The 19,722-nt window shown below is 32.8% G+C and overlaps 5 protein-coding genes across 17 annotated transcripts in view; 2 read left to right on the top strand and 3 right to left on the bottom strand.

Moving 5' to 3' along the window:
* Window positions 1–19,722, bottom strand: part of LOC100745405 (translocation protein SEC62) — a 30,822-nt gene that overhangs the window by 971 nt on the left and 10,129 nt on the right. Inside the window, exons 2-7 of one of the 4 annotated variants that reach the window (XM_012382556.3) lie at window positions 13,615–13,620; window positions 4,754–4,809; window positions 3,740–4,186; window positions 2,915–3,262; window positions 2,742–2,845; window positions 1,313–2,648 (exon numbers count right to left, since the gene is read on the bottom strand). In XM_012382556.3, coding sequence (XP_012237979.1) covers window positions 2,477–2,648; window positions 2,742–2,845; window positions 2,915–3,262; window positions 3,740–4,186; window positions 4,754–4,789 — 1,107 coding nt within the window. In that variant the 5' untranslated portion in view covers window positions 4,790–4,809; window positions 13,615–13,620 and the 3' untranslated portion in view covers window positions 1,313–2,476. Of the gene's footprint in view, window positions 1–1,312; window positions 2,649–2,741; window positions 2,846–2,914; window positions 3,263–3,739; window positions 4,187–4,407; window positions 4,453–4,753; window positions 4,867–13,614; window positions 13,621–19,722 lie in introns of those variants that run through there. The other 3 variants (XM_003487482.4, XM_024365881.2, XM_033319522.1) reach the window with 3 other exon arrangements.
* LOC100745526 (mediator of RNA polymerase II transcription subunit 18) lies at window positions 5,406–6,375 on the top strand. Its single transcript, XM_003487483.4, has 2 exons — window positions 5,406–5,822; window positions 5,895–6,375. Exons 1-2 carry the CDS (start codon window positions 5,620–5,622, stop codon window positions 6,340–6,342), a joined length of 651 nt encoding a protein of 216 aa, XP_003487531.1. The 5' UTR covers window positions 5,406–5,619; the 3' UTR covers window positions 6,343–6,375.
* Window positions 6,980–12,562, top strand: LOC100740334 (RNA-binding protein 1). 8 transcript variants are annotated; one of them, XR_004461231.1, is made up of 8 exons: window positions 6,980–7,119; window positions 7,826–8,039; window positions 8,194–8,283; window positions 8,830–8,877; window positions 9,013–9,060; window positions 10,168–10,726; window positions 11,426–11,512; window positions 11,894–12,562. XR_004461231.1 is itself a non-coding variant. In XM_003487525.4 (7 exons), the coding sequence occupies exons 2-7, from the start codon at window positions 7,831–7,833 to the stop codon at window positions 11,895–11,897; spliced, it is 486 nt and encodes a 161-aa protein (XP_003487573.2). In that variant the 5' UTR covers window positions 6,980–7,119; window positions 7,826–7,830; the 3' UTR covers window positions 11,898–12,562. The 8 variants fall into 8 exon arrangements, 4 of the variants coding, with proteins under 4 accessions (XP_003487573.2, XP_024221652.1, XP_012237982.1 ...); XR_004461233.1 differs by lacking the exon at window positions 8,830–8,877; XR_004461232.1 differs by lacking the exon at window positions 11,894–12,562 and having other exon boundaries at window positions 10,168–10,343; window positions 11,426–11,510.
* LOC100745650 (SET and MYND domain-containing protein 4) lies at window positions 12,288–16,028 on the bottom strand. Its single transcript, XM_003487484.4, has 7 exons — window positions 15,528–16,028; window positions 14,692–15,220; window positions 14,025–14,347; window positions 13,667–13,875; window positions 13,423–13,547; window positions 13,085–13,294; window positions 12,288–12,996 (listed from the first exon to the last, which is right to left on the bottom strand). Exons 1-7 carry the CDS (start codon window positions 15,838–15,840, stop codon window positions 12,675–12,677), a joined length of 2,031 nt encoding a protein of 676 aa, XP_003487532.1. The 5' UTR covers window positions 15,841–16,028; the 3' UTR covers window positions 12,288–12,674.
* LOC100745773 (aquaporin AQPAn.G) overlaps window positions 16,450–19,722 on the bottom strand; it is a 34,259-nt gene continuing 30,986 nt past the window's right edge. For all 3 annotated transcript variants that reach the window (XM_003487486.4, XM_012382557.3, XM_003487485.4), the window contains 2 exons: window positions 19,438–19,581; window positions 16,450–17,826 (listed from right to left, as the gene is read on the bottom strand). In XM_003487486.4, coding sequence (XP_003487534.1) covers window positions 17,428–17,826; window positions 19,438–19,581 — 543 coding nt within the window. In that variant the 3' untranslated portion in view covers window positions 16,450–17,427. The remainder of the gene's footprint in view (window positions 17,827–19,437; window positions 19,582–19,722) is intronic.

A 19,722-nucleotide genomic window follows, 5' to 3' on the forward strand; every position in this document is an offset into this window, starting at 1 on the left:
ACGATAAAAGGGTAAAAAGGCTTTTAAAAAGGGCGACTATTATTTTATTCTGCGCGTGAGTGCATTGTTAAAGGAGACTTTTATTACCTCTGCCAAGGACGAAAGCTCACCACGTAATCTCAGGGAAAGCCTATATGGAGTCGCCAACATTTACATCTTTACATACATATTACACGAAGGGACGTGCACATAAGACCGCAATGCGCGTGTCTACGTGCGCTTACGATGGAGTAACGATATTTATTATATGTCGGCTATGAATTATGGGCCGTTAACTTTGCCTTCGTGACGCGGCCCTTCGCTTCGCGACCAACCAGCCTACGAATCCGCCACTCTGACTGCACAAAAATACACATGCACATGCCTCGTGTATTCCTTCCAAGCGAAAAGTTTGCCTTTAACCAAGCGGTTCATTTGCACGAATTAATTGAATTTCTTTGAATGAAACGTTAGATCGGTAAACGGATCTATAATCCATACGTGACCCGACTAAGGTCGAAACATAAAAATTTTGAATGCTAGAAATGTCTGCAATTCACGATATGTAAAAGCGTATGCGACAATTGAAACACCGTCGACATAGGTTTTTTAATATAACGTTCGTGGGAAAGGCGAGGCACACATGGCGCTTAAAACAGCTTTAACGGTAAATTTACGAGCTTGGTAAAAAATGTGATATTAAATGCTCATTAACATGATAATATGGAAACGGTATGTTCATCCAGCTTCTTTGCCAGGCACTGATTTTCAATTTGGTTTTTTAAGCATTGCTTCCTTTACGACTAGATCAGTGAATATAACCTAATGCGATTAGATTACTTTGGAAACATCGTATCTAGTTTTGATTTCTTTTGATTAAATGATTTTATCTTTCATAAATTATCATGTCTAATTGTATTACTGAAACATTACAGAAGAAATCTCAGATAAATTCATACATTCATATAACGCTTTCTTATAAAGTTATTGCCCGTTCAACGATATTCCATACGAACTTACTAGTGATTTAATGTAATTAATTCATAAATGAACAGAATCGTGGAACTATAAATAAAAGCGAATTTTCTAAATAATATTTAAAGAACATAATATTAATTATTAATACATGTAGATATAGGTAAAAATTAATTTAAATTTGTTAAAAAATAATTCGGCGAATGTTTTCGAAAAATATTTCGAGTCTTTATAAATTATAAAAACAAGTATCGAATCTTTATGGTTTTAATTAATAGAGTGCAAAAGTTGCAATTTACTGAGTCGAGGAGAAGTAGTGAAACCACATCCGTGATCGCAAAATATGTATGTGAGAATATAAAAGTAACTTAAATATATTTTATTTTAATAATAAAACTGGTTGTAAAAGATGACCAAAACTTAGTTTTGCTATGTTAAGTGCAAATCAATGCACTTAGAACAAATCCTTATATAAGCATAAGAGTATTAGGATCTTAATACAAATTATCTAAACGTTGATAACTAGCAATATTGAATGTGTATGACACGATCATGAAACCAAAGAAGTATGAGTTGTAGATGTAACTTATTTATATATACCTTCCACGTCTTTTTTTTTATAACAATATATAAATTTCAGATCTTTTTATCATTTATTTCAATATAGCTAGAGTCACGATTCGCGCATCTACAATGATCAAGATGATTATTTTGTAATAATAATATAATAATCGTTACAGTAATAATAGGAATAATTATTATCATTGGAATTTTTACATAAAAATACAAATTACAATTTGTTGTACGAAATCTGTGAAAGATCAGGTCGTGGCTCTGCCAAGAACAAACTCGCTGGCAGAGTGAACAATTGATTAAAATAAATTTATAGTCTTGTTCTTGGAGATTCTATTTATCAAGCACTGTACAGTTTTGAAACCTGAGAAAATCGTATTACTGAAATTTAAAATTCACTATTATTGCTTTGCGATATAAAATATCAAAAACGATTTCCAATCGGTTCAGGAAAACCTTGGATGCCCACATCAACATAATTGTACGTTTTAGTAAAAATTCTTATAAGTGAAATTTACACACTTAAATAAATGATTATTAATAATGATTAAAATAAAAATACATATTTAACTGAAATTTCAAGATTGATATTCTTACAAAAATTTTCTTTCTGTAAAATACAGATGCGATTTCCTTGTTCAATTGGCTGTAATATTTTAAATGCAATGCAAAGATACGTATTAGTATAAGCAATAAATGGATTGAGTTTGCTAAATTTGTATACCGTATTTCTATTAATATATGTACTGTATCTTCATTTTTGCTTCGATATTCAAAATTAGATTTTTTTTACAAAAAGAATCGTACATATCTTCAAAAGTTAATAATCATACATAAATCCTTATGTGTGAACCCGTATGCGATTTAGTCAAAATTGACAAGATTCAATTATTGATTATTGTGATAATTATTAAAGATAAATAAAAGCTATTTATTGCCAATTCCTATTTTAGATCATCACAAAATCTCGACCTGTGTTAGATTTTTCACTTTCGGAACCTTCACTACCCTCTTCTCCTTCTCCTAATTCAGATGGAGGAAACTTGTTTTCTTCGCTAGATAAAATTTCTTCAATTTGAGTATGTTCTTTAGATAATTCTTTAATACTAGATTTTTTCTCTCTATAAAGGAAATGTAAAATAAATACAACATATTCATAATAATAAAAACTTTGTAAGTCTGATATTTTTATATTATAATAAATTTCTACTTACAATTGTGTTGATGGTGTCTCTTCAGTATCAGAGTCTTTTTCTTTCTTTTTCTTTTTTTTACTAACTTTTTTGTCACTTTCAGATGTGGAGTCGTAATATTCATACTGAAAATACATTTATACATGCATTCATTGCATTTGTTAGATAATATAAAATTAAAAGCTGATACATACTTGATAAAGTGGCCAGAATGAAGCAAAGAATCCAACATCTGCAGTTAAATTAGGCAAAAGCCAAAGATGGCATTTGCCAAGTGTTGGAACCCATAAAAGGCAAAATACAATTAATCTAATAAATGCTAATGCCAAAATGAATACAAGGAATCCAGCAGCTGCAACACTTATGTAATATACACCGTGACGGATTGATAATGGCCACAATGGGAAGAGACAAACACCAACTGCACCTAAAACTACAAGGCCTCCGAAGAACCAGTAGTATATAGGAACTGTTTCATATATCCAGACATATGCATCGTTGCAGTCAACAAAATATTGTTCCATATGCATTTCCAAACGTACCTACATTAATTAATAATTTTTTATATTACTTACTTTTCTGTATCTTTTAACATTTATTCCTTTCAGCACTAGAATTCTTGATAATGTATATGCACTGTTCATTAAACATTTAATCTGATAGCATTTTGATTGAATCAAGTATTTATCTTTTGAAGAATGTACTTGAAATTACTTTGATACTATGCTATAAAATACTCGGTGAAATAAAATATCATAAGATAAAGCAAGTAATACCATTGAAATAAGAAATAAGGAAACCTATGTAAGTAATAGCAAATATGACTTTAAAATAAGATATATACACAAATTCATGATGCATATTGTAGTTTTATACAAGTACATACATATAGATTGATTATATTTCTTAAACTCATATATGAATTCATAGCACTGAAAGGGTAATTAATAATAACTTGTCTATAAAAAAATTGAACATATTACTAAATAAATAAACTGTCACTTTCGCCTAAAATTTACCTTTGGCTTTTTCTTCTTTTCTTCAGTTTTATTTTCATTATCTTTTTCACCTGTTGCATCTTTATTTTCTTTAGCCTCTTCCTTTTCTTTTTCAGTAGATCTTTTTTCTTTTTTATTTTCCTTTACCTTTTTCTTTATTCCACGTATTTTATATAGTTCTTCTTCAGAGATTACTACCTTTTTTGCTCGATGAAAGAATTTATGTCTTAACATCAAATCTAGAAATTCTGTAACCTGTTCACGTGTCTCAAATTTAGTTTTACTCCATGGTGAATTTTCCAATAAAGCATCAACTGCACGAGTGCCAGTAAAATATTCAACATTGTGATTTCTATCAAATTTTGTTTTTTTCGATGGTACATTGTTACGGATCCATTTAGCCACTGCATATTCTTCCTTAGATGGTTTTACAGGGGCAACTTCATTATCTACGCTTGATGTTTCTTGCTACAGAAGATTAAGGCTTAATTTTTTACATTTCCATGTTACTTTGTAAATATTTCATTAAATACATATAAATTATAGAACTAGATATAGATTTCATTATTATAAATTAAAAATGTCCTATTTTTTTTAAGCAAAACATTGAATTCAATTGTAATTTTTTATGCCGTACAAAAAACAGGACAGTCAAAGTTTAGACGGTACAGATGGTAACTCGCATATACCGGAATACAATTAAAACGATTTTCGAACATCTATGTAAAGAATCCCCATAACGTAAATAATAAGTTTCCACGAAGAACGTAATAAAGTAGTTTATTAAGGAACAATTGAATCATATAATTAAAGTTAATTCACGAATTTTGAATAGAATGAAAATGATTTGTTTGCTACGTCATCCGTTGGATTATGTTACAACACTTATCCATATTGTCACGTGGTTTGAACTGATAAAATAAAATGAATTTAACATCAAACGAAATACTATACTTTCAGTCACCAAATAAACATCACAATTTATATGTAATGTTAAATAATATTGTAATAATTGCAGCCATATGTGATGCTTACATCCTTGCGCTTCTTGCTTTTCCTACGCTCCGCCATGTTGTAAATTCCGTTTTGCGCTTGCGTGCTCAGCTTTATCTACCCATCAACAAACGTGGCATGTGCTTCTGCGTAACATGCTAACTGTAGTAGCCGGCTATTTAAATATGTAGACATATTGTTTGTTTTAAGAAAACGGTATAACTAGTTTTTTAAATACATTAGTAACCTAATTTCTTCTAATTGTAATAACACTATAGTTATCAGTATTTCATATTATATTTTATGTTTAATAATTTTTATGTATTTTTATAATTTTACTTCAATACATCTGTTTATAAATTATGGACGCATTTTTTCGACATAATTATTATAGAAGAAACTGTTCTTAATGAAAATTTGAGTAATTTACATTTCTTGTTCTTAGCCTTTTGATACATATTTGTGTACAAAAATATATACACATATATGTAATATTAAATTAATGACGGAGAAATTTAGATTATTACAAATATTTCAAAACGATGAGTTTTATTAGTAAAATAATGATAGAAATGGAAGAACGTAAAAGAGTTAAATACAGATTATTAACATACATATAACAGCATATATGTATTTCTATGAAATAAAACTGTTTTTTTCTATTTCTATACCGCCATAATTCTATGTGAAGTTAGCTGTTTATGAATTGAAAATTCATGATCAGCTGTTACATGGAATAATATTTCCAATTACATTACATGTACCAGATTATATATTGATAATTATTACTAATAAGAGTAATAAGCATTAAATTTTATATTAATCTATAAAAGTGAACATCTGTCAAACACTTTTCTATTCTGCAAAGAGGAGAGATTTATTTTCAAGAAAAGTTTCTAACCCTAAAAATGAGTGCACCAATAAGTACAGCAATGGATAATTTAACAGCTGCAATCAGATCTAATATTATTCCAAATCAAGAATATTTATTGCAAGGATCTGTGTTAGACAGTGCTGTGGAAGTATTGCTTCATAGATTACGTGGTTTATGTGATAATGTAGATACTGGGCCAGAAACCTTTAATGATCATGAAATGTGTTTTAGCATCAGGTATATAAAATAATTTTACAAATATTATTTTATTTATGAATCTACATCACTACTTAATGCTTTATATTTTAGAGGAGCTGAACAACCATTACTTTTACGTGTAAGAAGAGCATTAGATTATCAAGATATGCCATGGCAATTACGTTATATCGGTCAACCTGAATTGGGTGACAAATCAAGACCTACAATCGTTAGAAGTAGCTTAGATATAGCAACTAGTAATACTGTTGTTGACTTTTTAACAGAACTTGGATGTAGGCTAGATTTTGAATATATTGCACGTGGTTATATGTTTCGTAAGGGTAGAATGAAGGTTACAGTTTCCAAAATATTTAAGATGGGACAACAAGGAAAAATTCCTGAAAGTATGGAAGCAATATCTCAAAGTTATCTAGTGGAATTGAGTGTTTTAGCACCTAGTGGCCAAGATGCAATAGCTGAAGATATGAGAATTTTTGCAGAACAATTGAAACCCTTGGTACAACTTGAAAAAATTGACTACAAAAGATTTGTTCATTAATATAAAAATTATAAACCAGAATTGAATTTCAAATTATATTTGTGTAAGTCTTTCTGTAGAATTGTATATATAAGGAAATTTTTTATAATTTAAACTATACGAGAAATAAAAATTGTTATATTTTCTATAATTAAATTATTATTCTTATAATTCTTATTTTTCTTATGTATTCTTATATTCTTATTTTTACGTGTGACCTATACCATAAATTTAATTATTGTTTAGTAACATATATACGTATGATACGAGAAGAACATGCACATTATATGAGTACATAGATATTCTATTGTTTATATGAAGTGAATCAATACAGAGTATTTATTGATTTTCATGAAAAATTATATATTACTATCGTTTTTTTTTAGATAAATAATTAAAAGCTTTCTCTGGTTATAAATGTACGTTATTGTTTAATGTATTAATTTTATTGCATAATATTTACAAGTAATCTATAATTAAAATAAGAATAAATATTTTAGATTTGTATTAACAATCTAAATATTGCTCAAACAAATTAATATTTTTAAGTACAGGATAGTAAACATTTAAAAAACATAATCATTGAATATTAATACGTGATGCTAAAGTAGAAATAAACTTTCATTTGACTAGGAAGTAGAAAGCAATATACACCAATGCCATCTTAGAAAGGAGGCCACGGAAGAAGATTAACGCTACATACGCCACCATTTTGTGGACATTTCTACTTGTGCAGTACGAACGAAGGGTTGTGTGTTACGAGACTACGAAATCCACCGAACCAACATATACATTCAAGTAAGTAAAATATAATATTTTATCGAAAATAGATACACACTTGTTTATTTGTACTTTGTTTTGAAAATATTATGCGCAAATAAGAAAATTGCTTCAAAAATTCCATGGCGTCAGTTTTTATTCCGACAAATCCTAAAATGCTTTTGTAATATGTATACATTTATGCGAATAAAACCAAAAAACAAAATAATATTTATATATAGCAATAATATTTCAAATAACATACGTGATCTACATTCCTGAATAAATTCCGAAATAATTAGTCCTCGTTACTGCAGTAAATTGAGAGCACAACATGGCGGTATGCCGACTTTCCCTTTTCAGTATAATCGACTAAGTTTTGTGACTGATTCGATTGTAGATTATTGAGGTTATTATATAAGATAAACTTGATTATGAAGCAGACACATGCAAAATACATACCGCTTTTTAGCTGTAAATATTGTATACAGCAGTATTATTTTCGTCACCGGTCGATATTTTTTTAGTATAGGTAAACTGACAGTGGGTGTCGATTTATTCTCATAGGCCGTAGGCCATGGGCTATTGAATTCGATAATAGGTCCATCAAGGACACTACCTATTTATATGAAATACATCAATTTTCAAAACACACGTACTTAAACTATTGATTCATTAATCAAAACTTATGTTGATAATTTGAAATTTATTTTGTTATTAATAAAAGAAAATTTGTTCTTTATAGACGCAATGTCACGTTATCGTGAATGGGATCCTTCATGTAAAGTTTATGTTGGTAATTTAGGAAACAGTGCTAGTAAACATGAAATTGAAAGTGCATTCAGTAAATATGGTCCACTCAGAAATGTGTGGGTTGCAAGAAAACCACCTGGTTTTGCATTTGTGGAATTTGAAGACCCACGAGATGCAGAAGATGCAGTTAGAGGGTTAGATGGAACGTAAGTGTTATGTAGTAATTATTGTATATATACATATTGCTATATGTTGTTGTATATTGTATATATACATGTTATGTATATATAATTAATATGTAATAACAATTTTATGAATTTTAATAATAAAAATCGTTTTGTATTTTTTATTATTTTGCAGACGCTGTTGTGGGACCAGAGTGAGAGTAGAAATGTCTTCAGGAAGAAGTAGACGTGGAGGTGGAAGGAGATCAGGTCCAAGATATTCCAGGTAAGAAATCTTAAAATATTGAATATCCATGTTTTACAGCAACATTTGAGCTACTGCAGATGACTAAGTGTCTCACCAAGTAGGTATTACAGTGCAGTTATCAAATAAGAATGTCAAGAAATGATGCACGGGTTTCGGTGAATTTTTTTATGCACAGGATGTAAATTGTTTTTTTTTTTTATTTTATATAGGAATGCAGATAGAATATATTATATACTATTTGATATTATCGCTCTTCTGGCTAGTACTCTTATGAAAATTGCAAATTAAAGATTTGATAAATTGAAATAATAATTGAATAAAAAGTTTCTTTGAGCATCATAAAATATTTTTATATAAAATGTGAAAATTTACGAGGGTTAGCCGAAGAGCAACCAAATACACTGCATGGGAAACCTAAACGGGAGATGCTAGGGTAAATTTTTAGTTATGGCAGAGGTAGCGATCTCATATATAGCTCATTTCTTTCCCATTGTAATCTCCTTGTGAATATGCTTAGCGAACAACAGGATTCACATACCATATATCTTTTTGACAAACTTATAGGTCCAGATCTTGCAGTCCTCGAAGGAGATCACTGGGTCGTTATCCGAGGTAAGATTTTCCTAGCCCTGTTAACCACAATTTTCAGGTGCGAGTAGACAAAAGAAAGAAATCAAAGCGAAACATGGCGATTGGCAACATATGAGCAGTCTGAAACATACAACAGTTTTTCTTAATTTTTTTTAGGTCCTGGTCAAGAAGCCCACGGAGATCGCCGATAAGCCGATATTCTAGGTAATCCCCTTATGTTTCATAATTTTATCAAATTTTCAGGGCCTTACCAAGAACAGCCAATCTACAAATTGCAAGTAGGTATTTACAAGTACCGCTTGTATTGTGATCATCGCAATTTTGCACGCAGAATCACAATATATCATATAAAACATAGAATAATTCTGATCGAAATGTATTGAACACTGAGAATTGCGCAATTGTCACGATCGGCGGTCAAATATTGTTAATTGATTGGCATAAGTTGGAGAGGACAGGACTAAAAGAATAGATAGGCTGAGGACGAAGAAATAACTTAGAGAACTGAAAAAAGACAATCGAAAATTTGAGGTCCAGAATTAGTTGGCAACTACGATGCTAGTTTGGTGCATAAAGAGAAACACCGGTGGCAGATAAAAGTAAATCATAGCGGTGTCTGGTGTTAATTTTACCAGTTTAAAACAATTTGTTTCTAGTGCTTATTGTGGTCTTATCATAGTATCTTATGAATTTTATTTTGTAAATGCTTGGAATTAAGTTATTTGGTATTTGAAATTATGATTTTAACAATGCATAGAAATTGTGTAATAAGCAATTGCAGTTGATCATTTTATTTGAAAAATTTTGTTATGTATTCAGGTACCAAGTTACGTAGAAGTTACACATCCAATTTAATTAAATAGTTCGTTATATAGTAAAAGATTTTGATATTAAAATTCACTAATGTGCAAATATCTCATGCACTTCGTATTTTGATCACATTTATTTATCGTACACGCATTGACGCAGTTTTTAATTGTTCTTATTACTTTTGGTGTATTAGTTGTATAAAGTCCAATTTTATTATTTTTTTAAAATACGGTTTCTTAGCATACTGCACCATGCGTTGCGATAAGTATATAAAGGATAATTTGATACATCCATCATATAAATTTAATCAGATCAGTTGCAAGTAGAGTCTTTTGTACGCATTAGAGTGGGCAGTCTAGGATAATCGTAACGAAAATATCACTGACGAGTGATACATGTGCAATTTTGTGAATTTGGATTAAGGAAAAAAGTCGTGTATACCAATAGTGGCCAGGAGTATGATAACTTTGATGGTTATATTGCTAAAACTGACGTTTGCAGATTCTACCAGCGTCAGCTCCTAGCTCTGCTCGTCTCCCCGCCACTACTACTACTACTGCTACTACTACTACTACAGCCACCGTGAAAAAAAGTCTAGCAATCAAAACTGAACAAAAAAAAAGCCTGCCTGCCCACTAACTTCCCAACCAGTCACCATCAGTCACCACCAGTCACCGGTAGGAGCCAAGTCGTCCGTCAGTTGACAGTCCGATGCTGTCCGTCAGTCCGTCTGTTCCCCTTCAAAAAGACTTCTTCGGGCTACCTCAACCTCTAGCGGCTAGGAGCATCGTGAATCCATCGAACAGCCGACGCGATATGAACGAATACTTCTGTCAAAATCTCGGCGCGTCAGTCCGTCCGTCCGTCCCAACTTCTACTACTACTACTACTACTGCTACTACTACTACTCGTCAACCATCACGTTAAACTTAGCCGACAACGCGACCGCCACTTCTCTTCGACTGAGCAAAGCAAAATGATCACCACCTACACACCATCCCACCACCACCCAACCAAGTACCACCACCACCAACCACCACTACATGTTCACAGTTGTCTGGTATTTCACCGATTTTCAAAGATTTTTTATCTTTTTTTTTCTTTTTTTTGTCTAATTGACGGTGTCATGTTCTCTGCAGTCCAATGACAGTTTCTATTAATTAATTATGTTTATTCAACAGATTTTTCGCAAACGGAATAGAAGACACTGGTTAATATTTCTTTTTAATTATTTTAGTGATATGTTGGTACACATTGGACCAGGGAACTGCCGCCTGTTACATAATATGTATTTATAAAGATATATATTTACATATATATCTGTAACAGTTGTAAAAATTTATTTTAACTAAATTAATCCTACTTTCGTTTATTGGTTTCTCATTATTGGTGAGATGTCATTTTGTATTAATTATTGTGTCTAACTAGTTTTATCACCCCTTAGGCAAATAGGAATTAGCCAGTCCTAATTCTATTACGGTTGCCTTGCGATCATTTTCGTACCTATGTGTTCAACGCACGATGTTCTGTTTCGTCTCATACATCACCTAATAGAGCTACGTTTAATTTTATATTATAATATTTTGGAGGAATATAGAGCGTGATTTAGATGCGATCTTAGGTGGCATATATCTCACAAAGATAATACCATCTTAATGATAATGACATAAAACTTGAGACAAAATAGAACGCCGTGTATTAATAAATTGTTTTCCAAACTTTAATAAAAGTGGTATAAAATACTTTTTTAATATTTTAGGTCAAGATCCCGTAGCCCTCGCAGGAGATCATTGAGCCGTAGCCGTAGCCGAGACCGCCGTTCGCGTTCGGATTCCCGTGACAGACGGTACTAATATTACCACAAATTAAAAAAACGAACCAGAAAAAATATATGTGTAGAAAAGAAGCAGAGATCGAATCTTGCACTTGCAACATAAAGAAAATTGTCATCGTATGTGTTTTTCTACTGTTCAACGTGGAAGAAAGATGAAAGAAACTCATGAATTTATAGCATTCCCAGTACTTCTTAACTAAACAAAGTTTTAGTTTTCGTCTTCAGAGTTAATATACGATAGTAAGCATTCTGAAACAATCGTGTTGCAAGAATTCGCCTGTTCTATTCTCTTTACAATGAAATTCCCGGTTTCCAGTGCAAAAAAGCGATGTAGTGAATTTACATCGAGGATCAGGTGTATATTTTCTAAATGTTTTTTCTATTTACTTACAGTTAGGTGCTAAAAGTGTTTGAGAGAACGGATCGACTAAATGTGCCGGATGGAAGATAAAGAAAACCGATTTTATATGTACATAAAAAAGATAATCGTTACCACGCGTACATATTCTGTCGAAGCAATGATAATACGATTAAAAGACATTCATAAGAGATATGGAATAATACACGTACATAATGTTTAGCATTTAAGTTGTTAACACTTTGTACACGCATAAAACCTTGCTTATGTGCGTAAAACTTAGACACATATACTCAGGCGTGTGTAGTTGGTTTCACATGCACGATACATTTTCACCGATGCATACACATTATGTATAGAAAGGTACTTTACACGCAACAAAATTATTTGTGATGTAAGCTATCGAGTACGATAAATCTCTTACGGAACGTACTCATTGCTTCAAAGTGTACGGGTGAGACAAAAAGAATTCGGTTGCAATTAAGAACAATTATAACGATAAGCATAACAGTGAGACATTTTTATGTGAAGAAGTTCATGAAGAAATAGAAGGAACGGCCGTTTTACGTTGTATTAATTATTTTGTACTCTTACGAATTTAAGACTTTAAAATAAAAATGTATGGTATAATTATTTTGGCTTTCCTATTGCAAATAGCAGTTTGATGTTCATTAAAAGAAAATAATAAAGTATCGAAGTAATAGCACATCGGAGTCGTATATTTCATATTTCTTATCCCATTAAATATTCAGTTAAAAAAGAAATTATCATATATACATTGAAATTATTATACTTGGTTACATTGACGCTGAATTCTTAAATATAAGAAACGTTTCCTAAAGGAAGCATGCATAGTCGAACACCTTGTTGACAAAGATGATAGTCTCTTATGGGTAAAGCAAGGGTTTCATCTAGAAGTTTTAAAATTTCTAAATAAGATTTTAACGCTTCTTGGTGCTTCCCTTCCTCGAGATTTCTGGAAGCAGTTCGAAAAATGGCATCTGTGTCTTGCAAGGCTTTTAAACCTTTGAAAATATTAGTATTTTTGCCACATTTGGAACATCTGATCATGAACTCGTTTGTGTCTGCTTTTATAGGTAGAACGTTTCCGCATTCTTTACCAGTCTCGCACTTGAATCTGAAAAAGGATTGAAATATTTCATGCCTTTAATTTCGAGCCACAAAAGATTAAAGATTTGAAATAATCGTATCAAAATAAAGAATACCTTAGAATCGTTGGATCGATTTCTTCCAAAGTAGGCCAATGTGCTGTACATGCTTCGCAGTTGCAATCAAACCAGTATTGTACTCTTAGTTTCCGTTTCCGTTCAGCTTCGGGAGTAGTTGTAAAAATTGGGCCGTAGTTTTCGGAGATTTCCTCTCCTGCTGGAATAGTGCGAATTGCTCGTACAACCATAGTGGTACCGATAAAATACCTATGTAGCCAGTGATGATTATTTACGATTTACTATTTCATAATTACTATCCTAGTAATTAAATTATGGACGATTGTTATTATGAATTTCATTTATATTACAGTTCGCAATCATAGGTTTCTATTTACCTGATGATACCAGGATTGCACGAATGATTAAATAGTGAAACTGTCGAGTAAACACCCCCACCGATAAATTTGCTTTTAGCTTTTGCTAAAATATTGCTACCCTTTGGTACAGCTAATTCCGATATCTGAGAATGAAATGTAAACGTATAAATGCAAACAACGCACAAATATATAAAACCTCCGATTCTATACTTGATACTAGTTTTGTTGAAAAAAAAGGAAAAAGAGAAATAACACGACTTACCTCATGAGCGTTAAATTGTATTAACATTAAATTATGTAAAATCAAACTGCCTATGTATAATTCACCATCGGAGGGTATCGCTTCCGCTGAATCTGGCGTTTTAACCCATTCGGGAAAGTAAGGGTTTCGTTTTAAAAGTCTCAATAGCCAAGTAGCTATATAAGTTCTATGAAAAAGATCTTCCGACGTTCTTTCTTCCTCGTGAGTTACTGTACGAAGAGAAACATAATTGAATACTGTGCATATATTTTTCTCTGAATGAATATCTACTAGTAAATGTATTTAATATATTAAAAACATCATGATATTAGATTTATTCCATCAAAATTGATGGGATAATAATTGATTAATCGATTACTTAATCCATAGATAGCTTCGAAGTCATCGTGTCGACGAGGTCGCTGTGTCGAAGTCTCGAATCTCCCCTTCGTAGCTTTAAGCTTATCCTTGAGCGCCAATAATTCTTCGAAGGGTTTCTGAACGATTGCCTTTAAAGCTAAGAAACAGTTTACAGAAGTTTCCGAGAACCATAAACTGGGTAGTATCATGCATTCGTTTTTATGAATCTCGGCATCCTTGTTTCTGCAGGGAATACTACAGTAAGCCACGAAGTTGCACGTGTCACAGCTAGTTGGTATCGGTACGAATATTTTCGCGAAACAATGATGACAATTGCTGAGTCTGCAATGAAATTATATAAGTCTTAATATTAATCAAGTATAATTTCCAGCACTGTTTCTGAACAAGTCATTTGACAATTGAATGGAAATCTCGAATAAGGGTCTGTGGCACATTTTGGTCAAAGTTGAATTAACGGTTAAGCATTGTTCTACGATACCTATCGACCGTTTTAATACACACAGCTTGCAGAAGTATGGTCAGAAGGCAAATCAACGTTGAATACAAGCAGCACGTTAGGTGTTTGAAACTTATGAAATTTAAAAAGCGTTAGTTTTTCCAGTGTTTCTCGAAACGCGCTAAACGTGCTTGGACTCTTTTCGAGGTTTTTATTCAATTAACCGCACCTGTATTCGGCCAACAAGACTGCACAATGTGGCTTCTCTATCACTAGCGTTTCCCCAGGTTCGATGTCTTTAGTAGCAACGGCGTGTCTACCTATGTTACCACCTTCATCCTTAATTTCAACCGCTTTGCTGCAAGAAGGATAGAGAGGATTGCAGTCCTCGATCTTTAGAGTCGTCTTTTTAGGCTTCCTAATTTCTTCTTTCTGAGGAATTTTCGACGTCTTCTGTGCCAGCCGATTACCTTTGTCTATCACAGCAAGCATAAGTCTAATGTCTGCCTCGAGCTTCTGTTTCTTGTCCAATGATAGTTTCGCAGTGTCTAATGCTTGCAAAGCGTTCCTGAATGCTAGCACAGCCTCGTCGTGTCTTTTTAATCCGAGCAAACATCTAGCGCGTCTTTCTTGAATTTTATAATGTAACTCATGCGGATATCCGACGCGTAGAGCTTCTTCCGCGTCTGTTAGACCGTAACTATACTCTTCTAGGTGGTAAAGCGTTGCTGAACGATTCGCCAATATAACGCCTAAGTCTGAGGAACAATTCGCAATTGATTCGATCGTAGTTTTTAAAGCAAAGTAAAAGTTCACGTCGAATTTACGATTATACCAAAGATTCGAGACTTTCGCTGTCTGGTATCGCGAAGATCAAGTTACGTTAAATTTAAAACGCATCGACATAATTCTAACATTGTTATAAAATCGGTGTGCGATGAACTGGGCGCGTTGACAGAATAGCTTACGTAGAGATTGTGAAACGATCAATTTTACCGAAACAAATAACGCGTAGAATGTTAACGTTTCAACAGCATTAAATGAATAGCAGCGATCATCGATTACCTTTCCTAGGTGCTAGCAGAACCGCGTTCGAGTAAGATCCTAGCGCTTTAATAAATTCACCACGTCCAAAATACTTGTTACCAATATCCTTAAGTTTCAGAGCTTTCTCGCTGTTCTTCAGCAAATCTCCCTCTTCGGTAACTCGCACAGGCAGATTATAAATCACTGGATAACGCAATAGGAAACGGATCCTTTCCGAATTTTCATTCAGAGCTATGAATTTTTTCATATCCTGCGGGCTAACCGCATTTTGGAGCGCCAGGAAATTTGACCGGAAGTAATCACTGACTCCGCTATCGTCCTCCCCTAACATCTTTTTCTACGCTTCCAATTAATTTTCTGTTGCACAAAATACTTTAATATGTTTCACGTACGTATATAGATAGCGTTCGATTCATGCGCGTTCACTGTAACACTTGCCGCAACTTCTTTTCATGGTTTACCGTACCGTTTTTGTGAGGACAGACGTTAACTAATTACCAATTATAGATTTAAAGAAATCTTTCGTTTCGTTCGATGATCCGTTTGATTCGAGTAAATGATCTCGATTACTTCTCCAGTTGGTAATTTGCGATCGAATGACACGTTGCCGGTCGACGATGCTGGGACTTACTGGCATCACCCAAGCATCCAAAAACCACGTTCGTCTATTTCGGTACGTGCTATTTCTGCTGCTTCGAGCCGTAGATGTGTGCGATACAACGAGGAAGTTCGATGGGAGCATGTGTAATTAGCGTGTAATGAAATTGTTTTACAAACCGAGTCCTTTGATACGAACTTGTTGAGATTAGTGTTTGAAGCGGAGCCATTAATTAAGAGTTGTACTACTTGCATACAGCATGTTTGGAATTTTATTAGATACAAATTGTTCAAGCTGCCGATGAAAGAATTGTTTAAATAAATATTTTATACAAGCATAGTGTGCAATATGAACCATGTATTTATATGTGATATCTTACAAGTAAATGCAAGTACAATATGTACAAAACCTAAACGGGATACAAAATATATCGATACGACATGTACATGGATATCTTTGTTGTGATAAGATGAAAATCTATCGAACGAAATTGTATAGCGTTCATAACATGATACATATATGTATCTATAATAAATTTGATAAATTACTATTAAAATTATCGATTAAAGTTAAATACATTCCATAAATTAATCGGATAAATACAAATTATGTACCTAGAACATTTAGAGCGTATTAATTCTTTTCTCTTATCGTCATTAAAAATATGATAAATATTAAACAGATATACTTCATTAATTATACTATTAACAATAACAAAGTCTATTCTAAACAAGATGTTGTTTAAGTTTCTCCTTCGTGTATCTCTCATAGATCATTGCATGCAAAGTACATAAGAAAAAATTAACAGCAAACGCGGTCAGTTGTATTGCAAAATGATTTGCTTTTATATCGTTTAATTTCGTTGAATTTTAATTGACTTGTTTCTTGATCCTTCCTCCAACGATCGAAATGCAAAAAACTGAAACGTATAAATATACCCTGTCTCGTCAATTATAAGTAGTATCTAAAACAATGCAAGGATTTAGTGTACTAAACATCTAATTGTACTAAACACTCGTTAAAAGATTACTCAGACTACAAACAGAACGTCCATTTCTTTCTCAGTTTAAAATATTCGATCAGTCGTGTTTTCTTTTGCAAAAATACCTTATCGTCAATTTCGGATATAAATTAAACCGAACGATATCTTCTCCCATTTTTTCCTTTTTTTTTTCGCGAGAAGCACCATTTAAACTTTTTTTAATACGTCAAATGCAGTAAATTTCCATTCAGCAGATATCAACATGATTTTTGACATGTTTCTTTCGTTTACAGGAAACGGGTCGACATCGTATGCGATATTTACGTTCGATTCTGTTGTTAGAAGTCGTAAGAAGCTTCATCGTCCATCGTTTTATGTCTGAACGCCAATTTGTACAAGGCACCGGCGATACAGGCTCCGAGGATCGGTCCCACCCAATAGATCCACAGATCGTCCCATTCACCAAGGACGATCGCAGGACCTAACGACCTAGCCGGGTTCATGCTACTTCCTGTTACAGGTACAGCAGCCATGTGAGCCACGGTGATGGTCAATCCGATCGCCAAAGGCGCCCATCCTTTCGTGTCGGTTCTCTTGGGATCTGTTACTGCATGGATAACCAGAAGTAGCAGGAATGTAACAATCGCTTCCATGAAGATGCCTTGCATTTGGTTGACCAGTAAGCCCAAATTTGTGGCTCCTAAGCCCTTATCTGCCGCTTCAACAGGGATCAATAGCTGCAAATAATTACATTCATTTTGAAGGACGATATATACTGTATACTATAATACTACGAATATATCATAACATGTACTGTATATGGCATACGGATAAATGTTGTAAGAGAATGAGCGACAGCAGCGAGTGTTTAGGCTAATCACGCGTAATGCGTAGACTGTAGACTGTGGATTTTGATTTTGATGCATTTATGAGTAAAATACTCATACTTGGTTTCTATTTTTTAAATTATCCCCACAGAAATATGAAATTGCATATATATTCGCTAGACTAGTAATGCGAGCAGTATGGAGGAATGTTAGACGTAAAAAATATTAAATTAAGTTGTTTTTTTAGTTTATTCTTTACTTATTGCAAGTGGAGGTCCTATTTATCTATGAACCTATCTATTTATAATCTATAATCTATGGATCGTTTTTAAGGTATCTTCAGCAACCATTTCAATGGTTACTTCGAACCATTTCAATCGTCTTGAATAATTTTATAAATATACTTCGAATACGAATATAGATTTATTATATTAAATCTACATAAATGTGGATATTACGAGTTTGCTTTTAGAAATCGCAGTGGATTTTTCGCGAACAGCTCGTCAATTTATCGCGATCTTTCTCGGGTTTTGTTTCGTTATGGGATATACTAAAATGACGATCGACGATCAGTTAAAAGAATGATTCGATGCTGTTTCAACCACGTCAATTAGTACTGTAGCATGGGACATTATGTCAAAGCCGAAAAAGGTAACTATGTTCGTTCCTCAATTGTACAGTTTTTATTGGATAATTATAGCCGCGGTTCTTTCAATGGGTTCTGGTTTTCGACAACTACATATAGTCCAGCAACTGTAATTGTGGGCTTAATGGCTATCACATTGCATTATGTAATTTCATGCGACAGTATTGCAGATATAATCACGTCGTAACAATTATGCTTTATCCTAGTTTAAAAAAAGAAACTTATTTACTGTTGGCCATTATTTAAAGAACAAAAGTATGCAAAAAATACACGGGAAAGTATAATATCGATAAAATTGTTGTACATTTATTTTGAAAGATCTGTCAATGAATTTCTTTCTTTTCCCATAGTTAATATTTTAATATATTACGTTTTGAAAAGTAATCAAATATCGTGTTCGATTGTGAGATATAGATCTATGAATTGTAAAATATATACCGACAAAGGCTAATCATCGAAATTGACCGCTATGCATGTCTATACGAATTAACTGTCACGAATGGATCAGGCATAATGCATACTTGTAATTTCTTTCGAGTCGCTATTTTTTGATGTGACGAATATCGGCAAACAAATGATAAAACCTTGACCTTTAAATTAAAACGACGTTTTAATTAAAATCAGGCGTCTAAAAAGCTTTGTTGGATAATTACAGGACAAAAAATCAATTCTCAGACTGTATCTACATTTACATACACACGTGCAACTTAAAAACAGGTTTAAAAAATAAAGATCAAAGAATTATTTGGTGGACTATAATATTACTGGTAATGAGAATTCAATCAACGGTAAAAGTGCTAATTAGTAATAATTATTGGTTATCGGTTGAATAAAAAATTCGAAATGGTTCTTCTCTGAATTTTTGTTGATTTTACCTTTAAAATTCCTGAACCCGCGATTGCTCCGCAACACTGACAAACTATGTAACAAATTGTCTTTAGAAAGCTGCAATTCCCGCTCACTAAAAGTCCCATCGATACCGCTGGATTCACGTGACATCCTGAAATCGGACCTAATACCTGCAACAAAAAGAACATGCGTTCGAATAAGCGATTGCAAACTATAACAATATATTTTAGAGTTAGAATTTCAGGTAACTTCCTATAGATCTACGACAGATTCGGCAAATATTTACAAAAAATCTAGTGATATTTCGCAAA

This window comes from Bombus impatiens, unplaced genomic scaffold (assembly GCF_000188095.3).
Source record: "Bombus impatiens unplaced genomic scaffold, BIMP_2.2 scf_0155, whole genome shotgun sequence".
Classification (NCBI taxonomy): domain Eukaryota; kingdom Metazoa; phylum Arthropoda; class Insecta; order Hymenoptera; family Apidae; genus Bombus; species Bombus impatiens.